This window comes from Sprattus sprattus, assembly GCF_963457725.1.
Source record: "Sprattus sprattus genome assembly, chromosome: 11".
NCBI lineage: Eukaryota > Metazoa > Chordata > Actinopteri > Clupeiformes > Clupeidae > Sprattus > Sprattus sprattus.
In genome coordinates, this window is record NC_137909.1 from 8,219,483 (window position 1) to 8,243,612 (window position 24,130).

Sequence of the window (24,130 nt, forward strand, 5' to 3'; positions counted from 1 at the left end):
ATCCTGCCTGTGCTGTACAAAGTGATAGTCCTGAGGTGTCTCTGTCCGTGGAGCCCCCCTCAACAATTAAGTCTACTGCCCACACACGTGCTTCACCTGGTCATTACGGGGGTGGGTTATACACTAGGCAGGGTAGACTTGTTAGGCCTGTGAAGAGGCTAATACAGACTATGGCTCTTCAGTGGGTGCGGAATCTCCTAAGAGGAGTTGTGTAGATAGGATTTACAGGTTTATTGATAGATAAATGTTTGATAAGTTTTCTTTTGGAAAAAAAAAAGAAAATGTTTTTTTTTTTTTCTCTCTCTCTCTTTCTTGATCTTGTGTATCGTCCCCTTGTGGGAAGAGATTGTTATATTCTGCCTTTTAAATTAGGCTATGGTTGTAGGTAGGTTTACCCCTCATTAGCAAGGTGTATATGGCACCTTTTCCTGTGATGAGTTAGGGCCTGGTTAAACCCCTCTAGCTGGCTTCCTTCCTCTTCTAGTCCGTTAACGGACAGCACTCTGATGCTGGTGGACCTTCGGTCCTTATTATGGGTTACATTTTCCCTGCATTTTTTTTTTTTTTTTTTGATAGTTTTTATTTGGTTGTATTGATGTCAATTCAGTGAAGTCAGTGGGGGTGAGTGTAACAGGGTCAAATATGCTTCCCTGAATTTACCTCCCCTTCATGGGTTAATTTTCTGGCACATGGAAGAAGCAGATTATTGGTTCCTAAGTTTGTTTGTAAACAATGTTTTGAAATGGGCGTAATGAAGTAGATATCCCTGTGTTCTTCCCTCTGTCTCTTTCCCTGGAAGTACATGACAGAGGAGCTGTGCGACTTGCAAGCTTTTGTCTTGACTGATTTCATTTTCTTTACTTTCATGTTTCAGAGCAATAAACTTTGAAAAACAACGAAACAACGAGGGGAAGATAACCTCCGTTACATATGCTCATGCCTTATACAGTGCCACTTTAAAGTATGTGAACCCCTTGACCACTTAGGAGTTTTCTGTTGTTTTACCATGATTTTTCATTTTTTTCATCACCAATTTTCCATAGAAGGAATGTCAGGTTTATGTTTATCATTTGCATGTACCGGTACTTTTTTTAGACAAATTTCCTCTAAACAAGTACATGCAAATGATAAACATAAACCTGACATTTCATCTTTGGAAAATTGGTGATACATACTTTCACCAATTGGGGTTCACATACTTTCAAGTGGCACTGTACATAGAATAACTCAAATCTTTATTAATACTCAAAACTATACAGTACAAATCAAGAATCAAATTCAAAGTCCTAGACTAGAGCCATTTTTATCCTGACTCTTGTATCAAGCAAAGCTTGCTGACCGGTCTATCCAGCTTGTTGGTCTTCGTCTGCACAATAGCTCTCCTTACCACACCTTTGCCGTCTGGTAATGTCTTACTGATCCGTCCCATTACCCAGGAATTCCGCGGGGCAGCATCATCTGCAATCAAGACGACATCTCCTTCTTGAAGATTCCTTCTTGGTCTTGACCATTTCTGTCGATTCTGAAGTGATGGTAGGTACTCTCTGAGCCATCTGGTCCAAAACAGATCTGCAATATACTGAACCTGCCGCCATCGTCTTCGAGCATATTGGTCATCCTTGGAGAAAATTCCAGGAGGGATGATTGGTCATGCCTTCAAAAGCAACAGGTGATTAGGTGTCAAGACATCCAAGATCGTTGGGATTGTCTGACGCCAGTGTGAGAGGCCTGTTGTTAATGATGGACTCCACCTCACACATGACTGTTAACAGTCCTTCGTCATCCAAAGACTGCTGTTGGACGATTGATCTCAAGATCTTTCTGAATGTACGAATCTGTCTTTCCCATACACCGCCGTGATGAGAAGCTGCAGGCGCATTGAAGATCCATTTGACCCCTTTCTCCATCATTGCATCTGCAATCCTTTTCTGGGTCAGATCTTGAAGTGCCTCGCGTATCTCTCTCTCAGCAGCAACGAAATTAGTCCCATTGTCTGAGATGATTTTGACCTGACCTCGTCTGCAAGTAAAGCGGCGGAGCGCATTTCGGAGCGGCGGAGCGCGAGTCTGTGTCCAGACTGTGGGCAATCTCAATGTGGACAGCTCTTGTGGTGAGGCAAGTAAAGAGTACTCCGTACCTTAACATTGCTGCGCCCTCTCTTGACCTCAAAAGGCCCAAAAAAGTCCACTCCTACATTAGTGGAAGGAGGCTGATCCGGGATGATGCGATTCAATGGCAGATCAGCCATCTTTTGCTCTCCAGTCCTACTGTTCAGCCGTCTGCAGACTGTGCATCTTGAAATGATGCCTCTGTTCAATGAGCTTGCTTGTGGTATCCAATACTTTGTGCGCAACTTAGATAACATATAGTCAGGAGTGCACATAACTTTTTCAGTGAGTTACTCAGGTGAGTACCATGAGATGGTGTTTGGTACTCACCCCACATGTAGCGTGATCTTAAAAAGTGCAGTCTTCCTCACTGTCCTCCTCAGTGTCGCCCTCCGTGTCGTCCCCACTATCCTCTGCTTCAGCTTCCTGCATGGTAGATGATGAAGATGCTGCAGATGCACCTCCCTGTCCTTGGTTGAGCCTCCGATTAGCTGTCTCCATCCACAGGTCAACAGCTTGCTGTGGGTCAAATGTCTCTGTGGTCTGCTTTGACAGGTGAATGTGCATCAGGGCTGAGAGACGAGCATGTGACAGACGAGATCTGTACTTGGTTTTTATTATGTTGAGATGTGAGAATCCCCTCTCACAAGCTGCACTGCTTAAAGGCAGTGTAAGAGACAGCTTAACCACCTTGTTGATGTTGGAGTAAGCATCTGGGTTACTTGTATTTACTATTTGGACCAAGTCATACACAGTACAGGCTCCAAGGCGTTTTCCTGCTTGCTTTAAGCGCATCCATTCTGTCACAGTGGTGTCTTTATCAAGTTGCAAGGTGGCCTCATATTTCTTGAGAATGCTACAAACTGTTTTGGATGCTACAAACTACAATGCTACAAACTGTTTTGGAAACTGTGTTTCCAAAACTGTGGAGGTCTTGCATTTCCAGAGGCCATGTTGAAGGATCAAATACTAAGAAATGATCACATGACCTGAGGGAGTCATATCTGATTTCAAACTCTTGAATTAACCCCCTGAGTAAGTTTGTCTGGTCTCTGTCAGCATCAGCATTAGAGACAGTGAGTGCCCTGTGGCCTTCACCATCAAGCAGAAGAGTGAACTGTCCAATGGCCACCATGAGTTCATCCTTACATTCTCCAATGGTCAGTTTTTCCTTCTGAAACCTAATGGATGTGGTCTTCAAAATGTTGCCAATGTCAAGCATGTTTGACAGAAAGCAATGAAAACGCTCTGTCCAGATATGCTGCAAGTCACTGTTGTCACTCGTAGCCAGTTGCATTTTAATGGCTGGCATCAATCTGGATATTTTTAACAGCGTTTCATGCCTCCATGCAGACCATCTGATATTATGAAACTTGCCCAGTTTGACAAAGGAGATCCCATTTTCTTCACACAGCTTCACACAGCTTCTTCAGTGAAGCAGTAAGGAACGTTGCGATCAGCTGATTTTGCACAATTCTCCAGTGTGTGCGCGGTGCAAAGAACGTGCACAAGGGAGTCTCCAATTGCAGCAAGTTGCCGGAGTTTTGGCACAACGCCATTGTACACCCCTACGTTGACAGCAGCCCCGTCTGTGCACACAGCGACTAACTTTGTTGTCCAGTCATCCAAGCCTGCGTCCTGGAAAAGTCTCACAAGTCCGTCGGTTATGGCCTGCGCGGTTCACTCAGCACCCAGTTCAATTAGTCCAATAAAGTCAGAGGTAAATTCTCCGTTGCTGGACACAGACACAATGTATACGATTTCCTGCTCAGTTTTTGTGATGTCCTCAGATCCATCAAAAAGCAGCCCCCAAAATTCAGCAGCCTGCAACTTGGCTCGTAACTCCCCGGTGATGGTGCGAGCAATGCTCTCCACGATCTGTGTGCCCCCTTCACGTGAATGATATGCACCTCCGACATTTACTCCTAGCCGCTTCAGTAAAGGAATATCCTCAGAATATGAAGACATGGGACGTGCGTGTTTAGCTTTGTGGAAGGCGAGGAGAAAAATAATAAAAAGAGCTTTCTGCTGCTCTTCATTCACTTTGTTTCGCCATCTGCTAAGAGGGCGACTGGACAGGTCTTCTCGGCTAGCTTGTTTATTAGCTATGGCTTGCGCCACATTCGTGTGTTCCTTGCTCTTCTCGTGTTTATCAAATAAAGGATGGTTGAAATTACTTGAGCCTTTATAAAACGCACCTGTTTTGTCGGCAAGATGTGGATGTGAGCGGCACATTTTACACCACATTTCAGTGCGCTCATCATTAGCTTCAAGCCACTGCACATCTTGGAGCCACCTTTCCGAAAAAAGTCTTATTTTCTTCTTCTCTGGCGCGACTTGGCGTTTCTTTGTAGGTGGTGAAACGCCAAAGAAGCTGCTTAATGTTTTTTGTTTTTTGGACATCGCTGAAAGTAGTTGACAAGCTCTCAAGCAACATGTGTCTTAGATGAGATCAGTACGCAAAGGCGGGTAGTAACTCAAGTGGCATTAGTATTCCTGATTTTTGCCGCGCATGAGTACCTGCGTACCAGTTATGCACCCCTGCATATAGTTGCGCCCACAATGTCCAATTTGTTTATGGATATGTTGCAGGATAAGAGCAGCCACTGGTGACCCTTTGGAAAGAATTGCACGGTGCTTTGTCTCTTCTGGCAATGACAACCTGGAGAGTCGTCCACCCACTCTTACGATTCCATCCTTCAGCAAGGGATCCAACTTGTAGATTGGGCTGTTCTTCCTCACATATCCCTTCGTTTGAAGAGCCATGATCTCCTCTGGGTAGGTCTGAATCTGGCAAACTCGTATGAGTTCTTTTTCAGCCTCTTCCAAGTCTTCTATTTCAAGCACAGCTGGGTTAAGTGTCCATCTGAACTTCCTCATGTGCGCTGTAGCCAGCATATCTCGCTTGTTCGGACAGATTTCTGACAGTTTGATTTTATCCATGAAAGCTTTTCTCTCCTCTCTCAACACTAACAGTCCCAGCAACTGCTCTTTTGATGCGTGCCCAATCTGAGTAGTGTGATATGAGCTTGTTCAGAGGTGAGGCCTGTTGTTGAGGAGCATCCTCTTCAACTCCTACTGCACAGGACTTGACCTCAGGGTCATCTACGGATGTAAAGTGCAACTTCTTTCACCTTCTTTGTTTTCCAACAGCAGGTAAGTGGCGGTACCATAACCAATCTCTGATGCGTCAACGAAGTGGTGTATTTGTTGCGACTGCATACTGCTTACTGTGAATCCTTCCAGCATTTTCAACTCTGACAACCATTCTTGCCATCTCTCTGCATGTGGTTCCATGATTTCCTGGTCCCAGCAACACTTTTCTTCAGAGAGCGCCCTCAAGATCCGCTTTGCTGGCAGAATGGCTGGTGCCAGGATCCAAGCGGATCATAAATCGCACTTACAACAGACAGGATCCCACGCCTTGTCATAGGCTTTTCAGGTATCTTCATATGGAATTTGAAACTATCTGAGTTTGTGCACCACTGGACACCCAGGGCGCGCTCCATGGGAAGAATATTGTGGCTTAGACCTAAGTCTTTGATCTCAGTGGCTCAGTCTTCTTCATGAATGGTTAATAGGACATTCTTACTGGAGCTGATCCACTTAGTCAGTTGAAAGCCTCCCTCATCTTGTTCTTCTTGGTATGATACACTCCATGGTGAGGAATGTACCACACCTTGCCATCATCACGCAACAGTTGTTGCTTGGGGACCTTGACTGCATAGCCATTCTCAATTACGTCCTTCATGAATGTCTTATAGTCCTCATGGAAGCTCTCATGTCTTTTCAATTTCCTTTTCAGGCTGATAGCACGCTGCTCTGCAACGATTATTTGGCATTTTCCTTGTCTAATCTTTCAGTGGCAAACTTATGCATTAATGCCCATCTTCGAGTTTAGCTGAACTCTCCACTAGAGTCATGAATTTGTGGTCCTCTTGTGACAATTCTTCTTTCTCTTCACAGTCAAGCTCTGGGAAGTCTGCATTATACTGTTGTCGTAACATCTCTTCAATTTCCACAACTGAAACATGATTGGCTGTGTGGCTCTCCTTGGTCTCACTCTTCATCTGTAAACCTCTTATTGGTCCATTTACCACCTAACCTAGGGCCGTTCGGACTGCATATGGACCATCTCTTTCACAGTGTATAACCTGCCATGGCTCCATTGCCTTTGGTACATTGGTACCAATGAGCAGACCCACTTCAGCGTCAATATGAGGTAGTGACACATCTTTCAGGTAAGACCACTTTGCAATGTCTTCCTGTTTGGAAATGTTTTCCTTCTGAACTGGAATGAATCTATGGGTGAATACCTTGGGCAGATCTATGTAAGTATCTTCTTCCACACCGCCCATCTCTAAGTCTGTTATGACAAGCGTATTCAAAGTCTTACCATCATCTGCTTTGCTACAGCCCATGGTGTTAAGCAGAATCTGTTTTTGTCTACCCCTGAGATTTAGCTTTCTTGAGATCTTCTGTGCAGAAGCTGTCAGGGAAATAAACCCTTAACCTAGGACTGTATTCGTTACCTCAGAATTAAGACACACACAACCAAGAATATAATCAATAACAGATATTTACTCTGGCCCAGAGGAGTGTAGCAGTTTCAGATCTCTCCTCAACCATACACTAGCTCCTTTCTAGAAAACATTTTATGATACGTCTAAGTTTAACATCCCCCTTTTTCACAGACACTGCATTCTTCTCAACAGAACAAAGAAACAGATGGAGAATCCATTTTAAGAAGTAAAACACACATCATGATAATACTTATGTAGAATATTTCTTTCACAGAAGCTTGCTGTGCTGCCAGGATCCATAAACGCATATGTATCCACATATCTATCACCTTTCTTTGACCTCACCTTAACAGGCAAAACAGCTAATGCAAATTTTCCTCCGGCCCCAGTGTAGGCACATGCTTCTTTACTCAGAGAAAGGCATGCATTGGTGATTTCTTTGCTCTCAGAGCCATCCTCTTCTTGCTTATCAGCAGACACACTGTCATCTTTCTTTACAATCTGGATGTCTTTGTGAGCATGTTTGACACTTTGCTCTATTTTTGCAGTCTTTGCTGAGGTGTCCCGGGGACAGACATCCAAAGCACAAGCCTTTGGATCTTAAGAAATCCAATCTTCCCTTGAATGGTGAATGCTTTAATTTTCTACACTCTGCTAGAATGTGGTTGTTGTGACAATAAACACAGGGTTTCTGTGAAGCAACAGTAGCAGCCTTTTTAATTGTCACCTGTAGTTCCTTTTCTTCTTGTGGAGCTACAACTCTTGTAGCAAAGCTGCTGCTTCCCTTGTGGACACCTTGCTTGAACATCTGATCTTTTCTATCTCTTTCTTCCTTCATTCCATGAGATCGAGACAAGCTTCCAAATAGGGGGTCCATGGCAATTTTCGCCTGGCGGTCAATGAATTTAACCAGTTCTGATAATATTACACGTCCTCTCCAATGTTCCCTCTAATTTTTTTCAGCACTGAGCAAATATTTTTGATTCTGAGCGCACATTTCAGCACTGTGAGCAATTCGTAAACCACGCGACCTTACGAAAATGACCAAGAGCCTGGGTTAGCCATAGGTTTCCAAAGAGATGACAGCAAATGCATCAATATGTCTACAAGGTTGATATTTATTCAATATCCTTTATAATGGCTGGACTTTGGAACATTTTAATGATAGTGTTTAACCAGTCAGTTTAGTTGAACTTAAAGGATCTTTGGTTGAAAATAAATAAGGTTTAGGGAGGTTATGACTGGTTCACTGGTTATGAATGATAATGATATATACACACAAAATAAAAGTATCCAAGGTGTTTAGTCATTTCTCAGCAGGTACAACATTTAAGTAGAACTTCATTGAAAGAAAAATGCTAATGCAGTGCTTTACAATAAATATAGTAATTATGGTGTATTTTTTCCTAAAGGTAGCCTTGCAACAAACTACCGTAAATCCTCAAATAAAGGCCGGGATTCAATTAAAAGCCGGGCTCCAGATAGTAGCCGGGGTCGTGGTCCATACGGACAAATAAAGGCCGGCCCCGAATACAAGCCGGGGGTAAAATAAAGTAGCCTATATTACTGTAGCCTACCAGCATCAGTCCGTAGAGTAGTAGACATCACAATTTAATTGAATGCATTTCACAAATACATGTTCTCATCATGTTTAATATTATATTATATAATATTGTTGGCTAATTTCATGGGCTGTTTGCAATAAAAAAAGACATTTCCCCACGTAAGACGACAAGGCGAATTTGTTATTGTTCATGAAGGCGCGTCTGGCAATTTGTTATGGTTTAGCCTAAATGCACGTATCGTATAGCCTACTGTTGTTTATCTGTAACGTTTTAGTTGGCTAGGTTACTTTTTCCAGAAGGGATCATAAAGCAGTAGTAGACTTACATAACTTTGATATTAAATTCAAAGAGATGGTGTATGCTGATTGCTGAAGAACATTCGGGATCCAGATAATAGAACTTATCTTGGTAGGTATCAGCCTTGCTCTCCACAACATGTTCAAATGCTCTGATGAACGACTTGAGGATCACCTTTAAACACTGGTACCTCTTTGCGTGGCAAACTCTATATTTATATAGGACCCCCTCACCCCAAGCCATGGGTGACTCCCTGAGTCCATCAAAACATTCCACAAAAGGTCACACAGGACACTAACTCAGTATAACCTAAAGATTTCATGACACGTCTAAGTTAAACATCCCCAATGGCCCCTCTCCTACCAGACAGTGCCTTCCTCTCAACACGAACACAGACACAGAATGAGGAATCCATTTAACAAACCAAAAAACATATCATGATAATACTATAGAATATTTCTTTCACACAAATGCATAACAAGTTAACCCTTCTCTTGAGGCTTCATAGCTGGTTTGTGATGTACTCTCTGAAGAGTTTTCAAAGGTCAGGTAGAAGGAGCAGCGAGAGATTGTAGGTAACAGAGTCTGATCATCTAAAGCAGGGGTTTTCAACTGGTTTTGTCCCAGGGACCACCACTCTGATTAGAAAGTAATCCGCGGCCCTCTGATGTGCGTGTGTGCGTGCGTGCGTGCGTTCGTGCGTTCGTGCATGTGTGGGGAGAGGGGAGACCTGTCAGTGTAATATCTGGGCATGGTGAAGTCCACACAGCCTGTTTATTCGTGGCGAAATGGTAGACAGCGACAGTGTCATATCATTCTCTTGCCCTGTACTTATTCTTCAAGTACGCAAATAAAAATGCTCTCACACATGTAGTTTGAAAGTTTGCAAAATACACCTCATTGCTTTTGCAGCAAGCTCTGGAAATTCGATCTGCAACTTATCCAGAACTTAACTCATATGAAAACTAAACTTCAAAAATGACTCGTAGGCTATGCACGCGAGACTGTACGTTATGAATAATACGGTATGGCGTGACTTTACGAACGCAATGCATTTACATCAGCAAAGCACAGGCTACCATCGACTGGATAGGTGCAAGGCTACATTCTGTCAGCTTGAATCTAGAGTAATCTGGAAATGTACTGAAATATCAAAGCAAATATTTTTTATTTTTTTTAAAAATCGCGGACCCCCTGCAATACCGCCGCGGACCACCAGGGGGCCGCGGACCACCGGTTGAAAACCCCTTATCTAAAGGCTTATTTACTGCTTCACCATACACTTTGATTGGAATCACAGTTTTCAGCTTCTCGTATATAGAAGTTCTCTCATGGTGTTGTGAAAGGTTGCTCACCACCCAACATGCCAAATCAGTCTTGTCCTTTGGAATGAAACTCTCAAGTGGCTTGTGAGTTTCAGAATCCTTTGGCACCATGAATCCATAGGGTGAATAAATGTCTTAAAAATCTTGGTGGTAGGTCATGGTCCAGTTAAAGTATCCATTAAAGGGCATCAGATCACCATTTGTCTCTGGGCTCTCCATGGAAAACCAGACCCACCTTTGCTTCTCTGGGCGTTTCAGGTTCACAGGCAACCTTTGTTGGCCTTGGATCAGCTCACGGTTGTGAAAAATCACAATGTCTGCCTCAGAAAATCGGGACTGATTATCCATCATGATACAATTGGGTACCCCGAACTTGTCTTTGCAGAAATCACCATTTAGATTAAATGAGTTCCCAAATGGCCAGTGCCACACTAAAATCTTGAGTTTTGGTGCCTGACTCTGCATTAGTTCTGTTCAGTAATTGGACCACCTGAGGATGGAACATACAAGGATGAACATCAGAAGAATCTGTCGGTGAGACGGAAATCTCATTTTGTTGCTTTCTCGACCTTTTGGCTGTGAATTAATAAAAAGTTTGAATTTCAATTAATAGAACATTAATAAAAAAATATCAAAGACAAATATCGGCTACTCTCTGTTACAAATTACAGCAACATAACATTATCTAACAACACTGAAATTAAGGGTATAATCACTATTAAATGGCCTTTTCTAACATTCACTGACTAACAGCAGTTAGTTATAAATAAATAAACATGCATACACAGAAGGTTCATTGTCATGTAGGTCTATTTAGCATAGCAGTAGCCTACATGGGATCCTTGTGTTGTTCCAGCTCCACATTTGCTAGGTCAAGACTGGGCCTCACTATGCTTACTCAGTCCCAGATAGCAAGAATATATCGGTTCACCGGTGGATTTTGGTTGGCATCCCACTGGTGGTTTGCCACTTCTGATCTGCTATGGGAACACCATCATCTCTGGGTTTAGATAAAGACATGACATAAATGTTTTAAAAGCATGATAAAGGGATTCCTGTCTTGTTAGCAATAACCACACCCATGTGCTTCTTCTGTTTAGCAGCTGATATTTTAAATAGACAATGCCAAGGATATAATTAAGAAATTCCAGGAATAGGTAACATTTTATGTTTTTTCCTTAACCACACCCAGGTTATCTAAAGATGATGGTGGTTCCAGAGTGGACCAAAAGTGGCACACCTCCAGTGAGGTGTCGATCAAAATCCACCGGTCGGTATAGATTTGCTTGCTATCTGGGTAGCTCAGCACCTCTACCACTTAAACACATTTTCCCTAAATGGAACCTTACCTTTCTGTAAAAGAGTCATCCACCATTCCCGGTACATTTACGGGTTTCTGTTCATTGTTGCATTAGTGACATTTAAGTGAGAAGTCACATGAAACGTCACAGGTGTCCTCCCAAAAAACAACTCATGACTGGCCAAACCTGATGCACAGGCTTTCCTCCAAAATTGCTAATTATTGAGAGTACAAATGCAGGGAAAAGCTGTGCAAGCATCCCATTGGACAGGCTAGGTGCCTTGCCTTGCCTCAGGAAAGAATTCTTGTGGCAAGTGAACTGTCAGGTCTACCATCTTCACTGGGGCTGTGTGTTTGCAAATGGAATTTATTTACTTGTTGGCCGAGACCACGAACTGCAAAGTAATATTTTTATATTTATAGTAATAAAAGTTATTTGAATAATTATTCATAATTGTGTGCCAGATCTCACTTTCATATGAAACATTTTAGTCATTCTTTCACTGTCACTGTTTCACTGTATCATTCCTGGGTCTTTTATTCTTCTCCTGGCAATGTAAACCCATTCCTCAGCATGCCCCTATTCCATGTGTACAGTCAGCATAAGTAGGCTATGCCATGGTTTCAAATAATTGCTCCAATTACCCCAGCGCAGGGACTCAAGCCATGAGAGAACCGTCGTAGTTACCCCAAAGGCACCAGAGGATGACATCAGGGATGAACCGATCAAACTGGAGCTAAAGTGGGGCTACCAGCAACTAGCTCACACCAGAATCCAGAGGTACTGCTACGTTTGCTGTATACCCTGGTACTTTCAGGTACAACAGACTCATATTTGGTGTGCCACCAGCTAGAGAGCAATACCAACATAAGATTGCAATGGCATTGGCTGGCATCGAGAGGGTAGAGAATGTCAATGACATGATCAATCACAGACTCCAGACCAGGAGACTCAATGCAGTTCTGTACAGTGTGGAGAGATGTGGGCTGACCCTAAATCTAAAAGTGTCAATAAATATAGAAAAGCTCATTCATGCTTGTCTATATTTCTCATCCACACTACTCTTGTGAGAAAGGCATTGGTCCCACTGCTAAAAGTGGTCCGAAGGTAGTCTGAGTTTGAGGCCGTTGGTTTAAAACGTCTAAGCTGGTACCTGGAAAAAACAATATATAAGAATTCTAGTGTGTTGACCAGCAACGAACCGAATACAAGTTGTTCAGAGATGCTGAATATTGAAACATCATTGACAAGCCTAAAACTGCAACACAGATAGTGAAAATTGAATAAAGTCTAGTATAGTCTAACAGATATTGAATCATCAAGTTTTATTTTAGGGGGGTTGGGGAGGTAAAGGAAGAGGAAAGGAGAACCAGAAAGGGGAAGTGGATAGGGATCTCTCCTGAGCACTGGGACCAGAGCCACAAGGAAGTTCGTATTTTTGCAGGTGCAGTGAACAAGCTCAAGGATCGCCACTGGTGATGGTGAAAGTTACGTCCGGTGTCATAATTCTTGTCTTTATTCATGATGTCCTCATTTCTTTGTGATTTCGAATAAATGCACATGACTTCATACATTATTGCAATGTATTGTTTGTGTATCATCTAAGCCCATCGGTTATTGCCCCCTATAATCACGACATTAATAGATAAATGGGTGAACGAGAAACAGCAGATCCCCAAACTTGTTCAGACCAAAGGGAATTGACAAAGGAGTGTTATTTTCAGATTCCATTGATTCATTGTTTTGGCCTACTTACTTGGCCGCCTCACCTGTTTAGCTGGACCTGGGTAGAGTGGGGGTGGTGTCAGGTCGGCTGACCTTAAACGATGGTTTTTATTTTATTTTTATTTCTGCTAAGTTATACGGCTAAATACTCAACTGACTTGTTAACCGAACTTTTACAAAGTCATACAACCAAACACACAAGTGACTTGTAAACACATGATAAGCAATATCTGAACAAATGTAACTCAAATTCAATAAACAACATTACAGAACTATGTCAGTGAACAGGATACATTTTTTATTTCGAGATAAAAAGACATTTAGTGTCTGGTGATTGAAGGAAGATAGGTGCAGTCTTCAGTTGGAGGGTCTTGTATGCTGTGGTCAGTCAAAATGAATTGAGTCTTGCTGTGTTAAATTATGTAGAGCTATGGTTATATACAAGACAAGCTGTAGGCTGTAAAGCTGTAAACACAGCTTTGAGTGTATTATAGTCTCTGAATCCTGTGTAGAGCTGGATTTGCTTGTCGTCACACTGAAAGCGTTTGAAGAGGAACTGATTGCTACGAAGAGTCGAAATTTCCTCTTCCTGGCAAACGATGGTCTTGCAGGCCTCTTGAAGCTGCTCCTCAAAGGACAGGGGCCGCTGAGTATAATCGTGATCGGAGTGTGGCAAGCTCGTCTCTACTTGGCTGGAATGGTAAGGTAAAAAAAGAAAGGGAAAGATGCTTAACAAGGACAACCACTTGAGGTCCTCCTCCACAAACAAAACAGAACCATCTTAAAGATTTACTGCCATGCTTTTTATGTATAATGAACAACTGAAAGTGATGGAAGCAAATGAATGTACATTATAATGAACTAATTAGCTCATATAGGCTTTGGGTGTTTTACCTTGACTCATCTGACTCTTCACCCAGTGTATGCTCTCCACAGGTGGCAGTGGCAACATGACTGAAAAACAAACTGTCGCATTAATTCAATTCATTAGTATTTAGTTAAATAGATGGCCACCGACTGTTGGACGAAGGTTGTTAAACAGTGCAAAAAAAAAAAATACCTTGCCGTTCTAGCAATCTTCCGTCTGACAGGCTTGGAGGACCATGTAAACAGAGATGGCACAACACCCTCCTTCAGTTTCCTGATGCCACATAGAGTCTTGGTAAAGGACTCTTCAGGAAAGTGATCAGAACACACTACCGTGTTATTACCGATCTGTGAAAACAATGATCATAACAACTAGCATCAAAACAAATCAGTAATTGATACAAATCTAGCCAGCCCGACTTGCATTTGGTTGGTGTTTTCGTGCCATGTTCGCTGGCTAGCGTAGCTAACATTAGCTAGCTGCCTTGTCACTGGTGTCAATAACGTTACCTAACAATATCTTGTGTGGGATCTATTTTATGTTTAGATGAACATGGATTAACTCATCTGTATGAAAGTCTCACTTAGGGAAGGCAGACTAGTTGGGAAAACAGTGACTCAGCCATAGAAATGATTCACTGATGTTAGAGGGAGCAATAAAGTTACTACACAGGCACATTCCAAGAAAGGAGGGGGTCCCAGGGGGAGCCTGTCACGACACACACACACACACACCTAGGAGGTTTCAGAGGAGTTAGAGAAGAGGGAATAGTTATTTCTGATTGGTTTTGGCAGACAACCAGATAGAACACACCCCACAATTGACAGGCCTTAAAATGGCCTGCAGACCATTCATACAATGAGATCGAGCTAATCCATGGACCATCTCCTTATTGTAGCTTATTGATTACAATAATAAACCTCCAGATTTCTACATCCTGCCTCTGGTCTTCTGATTGAAAGAAAATGTGTAGTGAGATCCTATTCTCGCCACATCATAATTGGCCGACCAAGAAGGGAACTGAAAAGGACCGAGCTCCGGGGTGCGAGTAAACCGATTGATGAATTCAACCAGAAGGCACCTTTCTTAAAAAAAAATGGTAAGCAAGTTTTAATATTAGTCTGGTTGAATAAGTCAATTAGAATACTCAGCACGAGAGAAGCCGGACAAAAGTCCTTCAGGCAAGAACTCGCCAGAGGCTGAATGTGTAGATCTGGAGTGTATTAGGAAAAAGGGTTTTATTTGGGGGTAAAAGCCAGTTTGCAGGTCTGTGGTAAAACTGTTCAGGTTAAAATAGTGCCAGTTTGCAGATCTGTGGTAAGAAACTGTTGGGTAATTAATTTGGCATGGGAATTATATTTGCATGTGTTAAGGAACTATTTATGCAGGAAGGTTTTTGTTTAATATTTATGTGGAATAGCGGATCCGGAAACCAATAGGAAATTGGTAGACAAATTGAGAATTGTCTGATTGTTCGTCCAGGCACAGAGGGGAAGTACACCTTGTTTGTGCAAGTTTGTTTTATGTACAAGGGAGAGTTTTGTCTAACCTTGTGGAGTTTGTTTTATGTACAAGGGAGAGTTTTGTCTAACCTTGTGGAGTTTGTTTTATGTACAAGGGAGAGTTTTGTCTAACCTTGTGGAGTTTGTTTTATGTACAAGGGAGAGTTTTGTCTAACCTTGTGGAGTTTGTTTTATGTACAAGGGAGAGTTTTGTCTAACCTTGTGGAGTTTGTTTTATGTACAAGGGAGAGTTTTGTCTAACCTTGTGGAGTTTGTTTTATGTACAAGGGAGAGTTTGTCTAACCTTGTGGAGTTTATTGAGTGAAAGTTTCTCTTGAGCATTAGAGGACCTGGAAAATGACTCATTGAGTTGTGATTAATGTTTTGTATGTTATTAAGTACTGATATTGGTAATCAGTAATTGTGTGGGTGCGTAAGCTGGAGAAAAGTGGATTGGTTGGTCAAAATCATTGGTTAATGTGGGATATGCTGAACTTGTTTTATTTTTCAGGAAATATAAGCTTTGTGAAGTATTGTGATATTTGATCTGTGAAACACTTAAACTGAAAGAGGTTAATTACATTCAATAGCTGAGAGGTGGAGAACACACAAGGTGTATGAGTGAAAGAGAGTGATTGATTGAAAATTCTGTGATATCACTGCAGGTCGTGAAAATTAAAGTACCTAATAATTGCAGTGATTAATAAGGAGCATTATAAATTCACTGAAGGATTGTTTACATTCCTGATAAAAAGTTCAGTGAATTATAAGAAGTTTCATTTTGAGATTTCTAGTTATTCTAAATGCTTCTAGTTTGATGTGGATGCTGGGTAAATGAATGAATGAGAAATCTCCGACATATGCAAGACACATTCAGTTCAAAACATTCATGTTGATTCTTCAATTTTTACATAGTGTGTGAAAAACAGACGTGGAAAGTTATCTTTTGGATAAGTTGTGACTGGCAAAACGTGTCATTGCATAAGTTGTGAAATTGTGAATTACTTGATTATCGTTGTTCTTGTGTGTTAAAGTAAGTTAGGAGATTGAAAAGGTTTGGAAATGGTTTGAAGGAACAATTGATTGGAAAATACATGCTTTGACAAACATAGATAAAAAGGAGATTTCTTTATGTAGAGCATGTGTAAGACAGATGTAAAGTAGGAGTTGTATTATTGAATCAGAAATAGATGTAAGACCTTGTGTCTTGAAATAGTTTTTGATTAGCAGGGAAGTTGTGTGATTACATAAGACTTTGAATTGGGAAAAGTGGAAGTAGGAATTGTGTTGTGTATGTGTAGACCAATTATTTGCGCAAAAGTACTGAGTGCCATCATGACTAACATTGCCCGAAGTGCTGTAGTTTGATTATAAGACGTGACATCGTTAACAAGTAACTTTGACTTTTTAAACAAACCATTGTGATTGATTGTTAAGAAAACCTTGCTGATAACAGATTTGTTTGGAATAGAAAGACAGGGACAGAAAAGCACAAAGGTGGGGGCTGTTAGCTCAGGGGTCACAGAGGACTGTGGCCTCACACACACGTTTGTATGTAGAAGGAGAGGGGGTGAGAGGAAAGTCAGATTAGATATAGTGTTGTGATATTGTTTGAATTTAGAAATGCCTTTGTTAGACATAGAACCAAATACACTTTTACAGGAGGTAGTTGTATTGTATTAGTCATAAGCAAATGTGATACTGCAGACTTTGAAGGAATTTATAAAGTTAACAAAGGAGAAAGCTGAGGAGAAGAGGAACATTTTGGAGTATCACTGACACTAGTAAGAAGGGGAGATAAGTATTGAGATATCACCAGCAGATGTGAGGTCAGGGTGCCAACACTGAGAAAGCGATCCGCAGAGCCATCTGCCGACTATGCCAGTCATAAAGATGTTGAAAATGTAAACAGTGGAGAGGAGGTGAGGTCAGAGGGGACTCCATCCCCACCAGTATGTTTGGCAGAAGAGACACAGGAAGGTGAAAAGAATTATGGTTATTTATAAAGAGATGACCAGAAGAGGGTTTGTCAGAAACGAGAGACAAAGAGAAGGCAGGAAACACAGGAAAGAGAGAGGTGTGGAGACAAGGTCATGGGGGTTGACATAGTATTGACAGAATTAGACGATGGACGGCACAGGGGTCCCAAGGAGGAATGTCATTTTGGAGCAAGGAGAGAGAGAATACTGACATAGACATCTATAGACATTTTTTGGGGTGAGAGAGAGAGAGAAAGTTTACTGAATGGAATGATCATGTAGCACAAGCAATAAGAGGGCAGGCTTCACTGACTAAAGTCAGGACGAGTAGGATTAGGACATAAGATGTTTGATATAATGACAAAACAAATAATACATTTGAGGAGAATGCAGGATGAGGCGTGGACATGTCTGGGTGTCAGAATCAGTCCAGAAAAGGGGACACGTAGTGGAAATCAAGACAAGAAAACAGTACAACTTAAAATAAAGAGTAATTGATGCACTTTTGGGTAATTTTAGTAGTGAGGTGGAAAAGGACAAAGGTCCACAGCCAGATTTGTTAACACCAGTGCTCCCATTAAGGTTTAAAACAGCAGTGAAAGAGACAGCACAAAGTCCATTAGGGAAAGTGTTGAGAGAATTCAAGAATAGAGTAAGGACAGAGAGGCAGTAACTCAGGGGAAGAATCAGAAAAAGCAAAACAATGCTTTATAACAGCTGAATAGAAAATAGGTTTTGAGGGAAGTGTAGATAGAAAGGATAAAAGAAAGGTCTGCACACATACAAATTAGCAACTTTGGGGACATCAAGTTGTGGCTGGGCTGACCTCTAGGACTACCCATTTTGCAAGAAAGTGCTCCAATATAACTCGTCTGGAGAGTGAGATGGAAAGAAAACATCTTGCTTGGATCTAAGCCTAAGATCTGAATTCAAACCGAACTGGACTATGTGAAAGGGACAGCTGAGAGACAGCTCAAGCCCCTGCACTGGGTCTGGGACTGGACCAGTGTCTGCTCAATATCCCCCACAGAAACCCCCTCCCCAACAGGTTTATGGCACCCTCAGCCTATGAACAATCGAACTGGACACAGCCATCTCAACAGTGGCAGCAACCCTCAGAGGAAAGGGCCTCCTCAGATGAAATTCAGAGGAAAAGGCAGAGGGAGAGGGGGTGAAGGGAGGTGGCAGGTTAAAAGGCCTCCGACATGACCTCACACACAACAAGGACTTTTCTCAAGAATGTGCACCTATAGGTACAATGTGGTAGGACGAGGAAAAGCTCAGCCATGAATGGGTGAAACCGGGGGTCTAGTTTCCCTGTACGGGGGTATGCAGTTTTAAAGCGGCTTGGGGAATTTAACAGCTCTAGTGTCAATTGAAGTGAGTGGGAAGAAAGTAAGGATGCCTATATTGATTTAAAATCATACTCTTATTAATCTGTTAGGGCACTATGTGTTTTGCTGTATGGGAGTTGAAATTGAGTGTACCTCGGATGGATTTTCTTTGACTAATCAGACACCACGCCTCACCATGATTCTTCAAGCACTTCCCACACCACATATGTTATTAAACCAAGCTGATAGAGAACTACGCTGCAGGTGATAATATGGTCCTTCAGACTGTTGTTACACCAGAAATACACAGGTTAAGGGTAAATTATACATTTTAATAGTGACTATAGCAACAATATGTTATATAGATAGGATTGTTGAGGGTTTAAAAGATTAGATTATGCTCAACACCAACACTAACAGATTTAACCGGATATGCATTTATATTTTTAAAGATAGACATGTTAAAACAGATAGATACAGTGGCAAAAGAGAGAAGAAGAAAAAGAGTAGAGTATGGAGAGTTTCTCTTATCAGTGTTCTTAGTTATAGAGTTGGGTGAAGAATGACAGAGAAGGGGTTCCCCTGTGCATGCGTCAGTGAAACTTAGAAGAAGGCCAGTTTGAGTATGGAGTCAAATGGCTTATATTTAAAGATCTGCATGAGGAATTGTTTTGGTTTTGTGTTAACTACTCAAAAGTGTATGTAAATATGTGGTTTTAAGTGTCTCTTACAGGCTTGGCTGTAATATCTACGATAAGTGGTTTTGGTTTAGGAACAGAAATGGCATCAAAGGAAGGTATACTATGAATAATTGTACTTTCAGTGTGTGATGGGCATGAGGAAGGAATGCCATGCCCTGTTAGGTTTAAGTTTACTGGTGATAAACCTTGGTATGAGTAGGGTTGATGTAGTATACAGATTGTGAACACCAGTATAAGTCCTTTTGTTATTATTATGTGACTAAGGGGGGTCAGCCTTTATGCTTTGATAAGCCACGTGTGCAGGATGTCTTGCAAAACAGTGTCCTCAGTAATTCAGTTATAGTCAAGCTTAGTAGTTAATGATATTGTGTAAATATGTGATGACATTAGGTCAGGGGAATAGACCAAGTGTATTTCAAAGTGGGTTAAAATGCAGGCTTGGTAAATTATGGACTTACTATTGTGGCCACATGGTAATTCCATACATGTTATCTGCCTTGTTTATGTGCACACACTTTTAGTTTTAAGTGTGTAAGGGGGGAGGTTACAGAAAATTAGATTTATGGGTTTTTGGTCATTTTATTTATGGGAAGTTTTGGAAAATAAAATTTGTATAATGCTATGTTTGTAGCATCTATAATCAGAGAAAAGGAGTACCAATAAAACTTTTGGGTAATATTTTACAATGGAAGGTGTAATTGTAAGTAGTTATGTACTACATAGATATTAAAAGGTATTGGAGATATGAATGGATTCATGTGATTGAGGAATGTCTGAGGACAGGACCAAAACTGAGAGAGGGTAAGTATATTTTTAATATGTGACATTATTATATTTTTAGCATTACAGCAATGATTTTAGCATAACAATAAAGAATTAATGAGAAGCATGAAATAAACGTACTGCAAATGTTGGCAATCATATAACACACTTTTAGAGCATGTTTAGAGGGTGTGTGGAAATGATGTGTATCTGTTGTTTCTAATTTTTTGAGATTACATATACACAGGTGGACTCATATGGACTGGTCCAGTCAGCAGACTGGGTATAGGTGAAGGTTTTAAACAAAAAGAGCTTCCAGCCAATGGTGGTGAGAAGTCAAGGTTCTAATGTGTAATATTGTACTAACTTTTTGTAAAATTTCAGGAATACAAGGTGGTGGGACTACCTCAATTTATAGTATCAGGGTTAAAATGGGGAGCATTCTGTTGCAGCAGCTCGACCTGGGCGAGGTGCTGTTAGGTCATGGAAATGCTGCAGTGAATGGATGCTTTTTATCATTGGGGGAAGGGAACTGATGCAGCACATAACATGGTCATAGCAGTGGTGTGTTGTGGTCTTCCCTGTTTTAATTTCCTTGCAGTAAGGGCAATAGCCTCTAGGTTCACTTAAATGATTGTGATGTTTGATTATTTGGACGATAATAAAGTTGGTTTAACAATGTCATGTGCAAAAGATAAGGACTGTTACAGGTATTGTGCAGCTCAGAACAAGATGGGTCAGGAGGCAAACCTGACTCCAACGGTGATGTGTGGGAACTGGGTGACCAGACCACATAAATCCTGGATTAAAAATTAAAAAACAAATAACGCGTCAGGGTTAAGTGCTGGCCCTGCCTTGCCAGCGGGATGGTCGTGAGTGAAAACTCAGCCATAACCTCTGCCCTTCGACGGCTTACAGAAGCTGAAGACTTCGCACACCGGTAGTTATACAATATACACTGAATGCATACACTGGACAATTCATAGACTGATGGGATGGTGGTTAGTGCGCTGTAGTTTTATATAATGGGATCACATATGTTGTATACATAGGGGGGTTCGGTATTGTTAGAGTAGTTGCCGTTCTGCGTATGAAGACCTCTCCGGGAAATATTGCTTGGGGATGATTGCATTTTATTGCTATAATGATTTTTGAAGTGTTTTAGAAAATTAAAGATTTACAAATATAACGGTACTATATTCTAAGTGTGTCTGTAAGATACGGGATACAGACAGTTATATGCCTCTTAGAAAAGTTATTGAAGTATAAGTATGTGTTGTCACAAGATCTATGTTTTTTCTTTTTATATGCTTTCACATGTTGTATATCATATTATGTGCCTTAACCATTCGGGACTGACCCGATGGTCTTTTATAATTGTTGAATGTGTGTTAATCTGGAGGAGCAATAATATGTTATATTGGAGTGTAATGGAATTTCGTATGAACACGTATTGATAGTTTAAATTTACAGATGTTTAAAATAAGGTTAGTTATTGGGTTTTTGCTGTGTAGACGTTAGGATGGGCTTTTATTTCTGCAAGTGTATTGATAGTGTGTACTTTCTATGATATCATAAAATATTTTGTGTGTCAATTAGACACATAGGGGGGATATGTGGGATCTATTTTATGTTTAGATGAACATGGATTAACTCATCTGTATGAAAGTCTCACTTAGGGAAGGCAGACTAGTTGGGAAAACAGTGACTCAGCCATAGAAATGATTCACTGATGTTAGAGGGAGCAATAAAGTTACTACACAGGCACATTCCAAGAAAGGAGGGGGTCCCAGGGGGAGCCTGTCACGACACACACACACACACACCTAGGAGGTTTCAGAGGAGTTAGAGAAGAGGGAATAGTTATTTCTGATTGGTTTTGGCAGACAACCAGATAGAACACACCCCACAATTGACAGGCCTTAAAATGGCCTGCAGACCATTCATACAATGAGATCGAGCTAATCCATGGACCATCTCCTTATTGTAGCTTATTGATTACAATAATAAACCTCCAGATTTCTACATCCTGCCTCTGGTCTTCTGATTGAAAGAAAATGTGTAGTGAGATCCTATTCTCGCCACATCACTTGCTTTTATTGTGTTCATGTTGACTTGTTTTACTTTCATGACATTATGATCTTAATATCCCGAAAATTGTTTATTTAAAGCAAACATTCACGATGTTACATAAGCTAGTTGGCTCGCTTGCTAACTTTAGGTAATGTACCGTTAACTAGCTAATGTCTGCTCTGGTTTTTCTATTATAGTAGCCTTGTGTCTTACCTTAAAATGATGCCCAACATCTCTCCTTATTTTCACCACCCATTCTCGCCGAATTGCGGTATTGGCAGGGAAGCGGTGGAATGATTTGTATTTGCCAGATTCGTTTCTTTTGTAGGACCTGCACTCGGGGACACAGCAGTAAAACGACATCTCTTCTGGTGTGTTACCCAGCTAAGCCTCGTTTTCGTTTCAAAATGGCGTCGTAGGGGAATAAGGTAGCCTGACCATAGATATCTATAATAAAGGCTAGATATCCTGCCTGCGTTTGTGGCCGACGGAGTCGAATGTCCGCACATTTCGGCCATTTTGAGGACAGTATCGCTCACTCCCCTTAACATTGTTGTGTTGGTAGTGGACTTTTTAAATAATCAGAACTTGCTCAATTTTCAACCGATTTTCAAACAGGTTGGTTTGTTATAAACGTAAGATATTTCTTATGGCACTACATACTTATGAAGAATTATAAACATGGGTTTTCATATGAAAATAACATTGACAGGTCTCTGACAGGTCTCGTTTCAAGGGAGTGTTCAATAGAGCAGGTTGCACAAAATTCTGGCATCTTCATTGGCAATAGTCAGCAATTTCCTGTCGAAATCATAATGTAAGATGTTTAACAAACCAACCCGATTGGAAATCATGTGCAACTTCAGTTTTATTATGTGCAACTTAAGTTATATTGAAAAGAAAGAACAATTACTCGCCAATTGATGTAAAATGACTGATACACAATAGCCGTGATACACAATTAAGCTGCACATTTCAACATGTTCAAGCATCCAGAATTATTACCAAGGTAATGACGATTGTAAATCAAGTCATATGTAAATCCGTCAAAATTTCCGCGAGATAAGAGTGTAAACGATTGTGAAGATCACTGACGTTACCTAACGTACCACTGATCCCTACCGGAAGCATACTGTCCTCAAAATGGCCTCCTGTGCGGACATTCAAGAGTCCGCCATAATCCATCTAGCCTTTATCTAAGATATCTATGAGCCTGACGATGTCATACTTGAAGAAATACACTCCTCAATGTCAGGTATATTATTTTAATGACAAAGATGAAGAAGTCCTGCAGCAATTCACAAAATAACAATATGAGCTACATGCACACATATCTAACATAAATATCATCAGGAACTTAATAATGATGATAAATGATAAAACAAAATTATAATGGACATGAATAAGGTTACCATGCTTTTATCCAATTGTAACAGGAACGTCTGTAATATCTAACATGCTTTTCCTACCATGCTTTTTCTACTCTTCTTCTTCAATCTGGCCGACTCCTAACTCAACTGAGCCGGTCAGTGTCTTTAGTGGGATACTACCCCCTAGTGGCCAGTGGTAAACTCTGCATCCTCCCCAGTCCGGAAAGCTATGATTCGGAATAGGTGAACGGACTCAGTCCTGCAGCATGGCCGGTCAAGTCGGGGTGCGGTGGTGGTGATGGTGACGCTGGAAGGGACGCATCCATGGTGATGCCTGTAGGGACAGGGACATCCTGGGCTCCGAGACCAAGGATTACCTCACTAGGGGGTGCCGGCGGGGAGGTTGCCAAAGCCATGCCGCGGGGCCAACTGCCGCTCGTGGAACAATACCCTGGGGCACCACCGGCCCCAGGTGGGCAGGCAGAGGCTCGAACTCCAGGGTCGCAGGTGGCAGCAACGGTGCAGCTGGATGCTGTCGGGCGTATGGGGTGGCTGGAGTGTAACCGCAAAGGAATCGCCGGTTGCGCAAAGTCAAGCGCCCAGACCCGTCCACCTTAATCCGATACTGATCGTGGCCCAGCGACTCCACCACGACTCCAGACCTGTCCCACTTGTGTGGATTCGGGAAGACTTTCTC

At 41.5% G+C, this 24,130-nt stretch overlaps 1 protein-coding gene and 1 pseudogene across 2 annotated transcripts; both read right to left on the reverse strand.

Moving 5' to 3' along the window:
• Positions 1–5,718: 5,718 nt before the first annotated feature.
• LOC308372295 (alpha-(1,3)-fucosyltransferase 7-like) lies at positions 5,719–11,951 on the reverse strand (annotated as a pseudogene). Its single transcript has 4 exons — positions 11,931–11,951; positions 9,728–10,308; positions 9,018–9,086; positions 5,719–5,930 (listed from the first exon to the last, which is right to left on the reverse strand). The product of its transcript is annotated as an alpha-(1,3)-fucosyltransferase 7-like (transcript).
• Positions 11,952–13,148: 1,197 nt separating this feature from the next.
• Positions 13,149–22,431, reverse strand: LOC308372254 (peroxynitrite isomerase THAP4-like). The gene is made up of 4 exons (XM_080847396.1): positions 22,277–22,431; positions 13,905–14,059; positions 13,739–13,798; positions 13,149–13,536 (listed from the first exon to the last, which is right to left on the reverse strand). The coding sequence occupies exons 1-4, from the start codon at positions 22,424–22,426 to the stop codon at positions 13,263–13,265; spliced, it is 639 nt and encodes a 212-aa protein (XP_080703522.1). The 5' UTR covers positions 22,427–22,431; the 3' UTR covers positions 13,149–13,262.
• Positions 22,432–24,130: the final 1,699 nt, after the last annotated feature.